The following is a 3,682-nucleotide window of genomic DNA, read 5'->3' as shown; positions in this document are numbered from 1 at the left end:
CCCTGGAATTGGAAAGGATGGTCGCTCAGAAAGACCGAGAAATGAAGCCACACCAAGAAGAGACGAAAATCGTGAACTTGGGTGTTGTCGAAGAAAGGAAAGAGGTAAAGATTGGTACGGGTATGACTACACTGGTCTGAGATGGATTGGTAGTTTTGCTATGAAGCTACCAAGACATCTTCGCTTGGTCGTACCAAGATATGTCTGGCTTGAACCCCGACATTGTACAACATTAGTTACCATTGAATCCCGAGTGTTCCCGATAAAACAAAAGCTGAGGAGGATGAAGCTCGAGATGTCCTTAAAAATCAAAAAAGAGGTGAAAAAGCAGTTTGACGCTGGTTTTTTGGCCGTGGCTCGATACCTCGAATGGGTAGCCAACATTGTGCCAATCCCTAAGAAGGATGGGAAGGTACGGATATGTGTGGACTATCGAGACCTAAACCTAGCCAGTCCACAAGATAACTTTCCTTTACGACACATCGATGTCCTTGTGGATAACACGGCCAACTTCGCTTTGTTTTCCTTCATGGATGGGTTCTCGGGTTACAATCATATAAAGATGGTGTCAGACGACATGGAGAAGACTATGTTCGTCACCGTGTGGGGAACGTTCTATTATAAGGTGATGTCCTTTGGACTCAAGAACGTTAGGGCAACCAATCAACGGGCTATGGTGGCATTATTCCATGATATGATGCATAAGGAATTTGAAGTCTACGTGGATGATATGATTGCCAAGTCTAGAACTGAGAGGGAGCACCTCGTCAACTTGCGGAAGTTGTTTGAAAGACTACGTAAGAACCAACTAAGATTGAATCCCGCCACGTGTACTTTTAGGGTCAAGTCGGGAAAGTTGCTTGACTTCATCATAAGCCATAAGGGGATTGAGGTGGATCCCGACAAGGTGAAAGCCATCCTCGAAATGCCTAAACCGCACACTGAAAAGTAGGTCCGAGGATTCTTGGGGTGCTTGAATTGTATAGCAAGGTTCATATCACAGCTCACCGCTACCTGTGAGCCTCTCTTTAAACTCTTGTGCAAGAACCAGTCCGTTCAATGGAATGACAACTGCTAGGTGGCATTCAGAAGGATCAAGAAATTCCTTATGAATCCTCCTATGCTCATGGCACCAGTGCCTGGAAGACCTCCTATCCTATACATGACGGTGTTGGATGAGTCAATGGGGTGTATGCTAGGACAACATGATGGCTCCGGAAAAAGAGAAAGGGTTGTTTATTACTTGAGCAAAAAGTTCATTGCCTGCAAGATGAATTACTCTCTACTGGAAAGGGCGTGTTGTGCCTTGGTGTGGGCGGCCCATCGTCTAAGGCAGTACATGCTAAGCCATGCCACCTGGTTGGTGTCCAAGATGGACCTAGTCAAGTACATTTTTGAGAAGCCTGCCCTCACTGGACGGATTGCTCGATGGCAGGTTCTGTTGTCTGAGTTTGACATTGTTTATGTCACTCAAAAGGAAATAAAAGGAAGTGCCTTGGCAGACTATCTGGCTCAGCAGCCCCTCAACGACTACCAGCCTATGCATCCAGAGTTTCTAGATGAAGACATCATGGCCTTGTTCGAGGAGGAGGTGGAGGATGAGGACAGGAATAAGTGGACCGTGTGGTTTGACATCGCGTCCAATGCCCTAGGCCATGGGGTTGGGGCAGCTTTGGTCTCTCCCAAAAATCAATGCATCCCTTTCATGGCAAGATTGGGTTTCGATTGCACGAATAATATGGTTGAATACGAGGCATACACCCTCGGAATCCAAGTGGCAATTGACTTTAACGTCAAATTGCTCAAAGTGTACGGAGACTCGGCCTCGGTAATTCACCAGCTGAGGGGAGAATGGGAAAGTAAGGATCATAAATTGATACCCTATCAAGCCTACATCAAGAAACTAGCCAAGTTCTTTGACGATGTCTCCTTCTACCATGTTCCCAAAGAGGAAAATTAGATGGCGGATGCGCTTGCCACTCTAGCATCCATGTTTCAGCTAACCCCGCACGAAGACTTTCCGTACATCGAGTTCCGATGTCGCAGCAAGCCTGCACATTGCTGCTTGATTGAAGAGGAGCAAGATGGTAAGTTGTGGTACTTCGACATCAAGCGGTACGTAGAGTATAAGGAGTATCCACAGGGGGCTTCTGACAACGACAAGAGGACGTTGCGGAGGTTGGCAGTTGGTTTCTTTTTAAGCGGAGGTATCCTATACAAGCGAAATCATGATATGGTTTTGCTCCGATGTGTAGACGCTAAGGAAGCTGAGTGAATGCTCATGGAGGTGCATAAAGGGTCCTTTAGGACACATGCTAATGGGCATGTCATGGCCAGGAAGATTCTAAGGGTAGGCTATTACTGGCTCACCATGGAAAATGACTGTTGCATCCATGTGAGAAAATACCATAAGTGCCAGGCATTCGTGGACAATGTCAATGCTCCATCCATGCCTTTGAACGTATTTGCAGCACCTAGCCCTTCTCTATGTGGGGAATAGATGTAATTGGAGCCATTGAGCCCAGGGCTTTGTACGAACATCGCTTCATCTTGTTTGCGATCGACTACTTCACCAAATGGGTTGAAGCTGCTTCATACTCCAGCGTGACGAGGGGCGTAGTGGTTAGATTCATCAAAAAGGAGATAATCTGCCGATATGGGTTGCCCCAAAAAATTATCACGGACTGTCGCAACGTGCCCTTCGCGGGCGAGCGAGGGCGAGGCTCACGGGTGCGCTTTCCAATGGAGGAAAGATGCGTGGAGTCGCCACCAACGTTTATTTGTGGAAAATGTCGGAAAAACCGAAGGAAACCGGTCAAAATGAAAATTCTAAGTTCGGGAGTTGTATTTACGCTTGAGGAAGGTATTAGCACCTCTCATGTTTGTCTCAAAGGACAACAAACTATTTTTTAGAATTGTGGAAATTGTGTTACCTTAACTTTTATTTCTTTTTATTTTTTGAGGTCGACAAAAGCGGGGCTTTTGCTCCTACATACCCTCCTTTGGAGAGAAAATCAGACCTACGTAGTTCTTTCTTATGCGTGAATCAAGTAATTCTTTTTACTTGAAAGGTGATCATTTTAAGGCGTTGGACCTTAAAAATGATCCATTTTACTTGGTAAGAAACTGAAATGATAAACTTTGAAAACCCTATTTTTTGTGGACGAGCTTGACTAGGCGAGTTGATTTTAGCCTTAATTTCACTTTAGTTATTAGTCAATTCAATTAAGAATGAGAAATCCCAAAGAGAAAACGTCCGATTGATTTTGCGCTTTATTTTACTAAAAGGGTATTTTTTGATTATTATATTATTATTTTACCTCTTTTTTTATTTCCAACGTGGTTACGGCACGACCGAACGGTCGGAATTCATTTTAGCCGAAATTAACGGATGATACAATTCAAACGATCGGTGGAAATTTATTTTATTTTTAGATTAAGCGAGAAATGATTTTAAATAAATGGCTTAAGCACGTCAAAAGGGGGTATAGAAAGCGAATGAAAATGAGAATAAAAATACATGAAACAAAATGTGGACCACCACGGGTACATAGAATGAATTGAAAAGCTCGGTTTGAGGTACTTACCCGTTGAAGACTGAAGAAAACGAAGAACGACGATGAATGTTGAAAAACGATCGAGAATCTTCGCGTAATTACTCACGGAAACGTTACAGAAATGT

General features: G+C 44.0%; 2 protein-coding genes across 2 annotated transcripts; both read left to right on the top strand.

The window, feature by feature from the left end:
- The first annotated feature begins 1,126 nt into the window (after positions 1-1,126).
- LOC114384060 lies at positions 1,127-1,960 on the top strand. The gene has a single exon (XM_028343741.1). The coding sequence runs from the start codon at positions 1,127-1,129 to the stop codon at positions 1,958-1,960; it is 834 nt and encodes a 277-aa protein (XP_028199542.1).
- On the top strand, positions 1,961-2,275 carry LOC114384058. Its single transcript, XM_028343740.1, has one exon. It carries the CDS (start codon positions 1,961-1,963, stop codon positions 2,273-2,275), a length of 315 nt encoding a protein of 104 aa, XP_028199541.1.
- Positions 2,276-3,682: the final 1,407 nt, after the last annotated feature.

Source organism: Glycine soja, chromosome 14 (assembly GCF_004193775.1).
Source record: "Glycine soja cultivar W05 chromosome 14, ASM419377v2, whole genome shotgun sequence".
In the NCBI taxonomy this organism is placed as follows: domain Eukaryota; kingdom Viridiplantae; phylum Streptophyta; class Magnoliopsida; order Fabales; family Fabaceae; genus Glycine; species Glycine soja.
The sequence above is the reverse complement of the archived record's forward strand: the minus strand, read 5'-3'. Positions and strand labels throughout refer to the sequence as shown.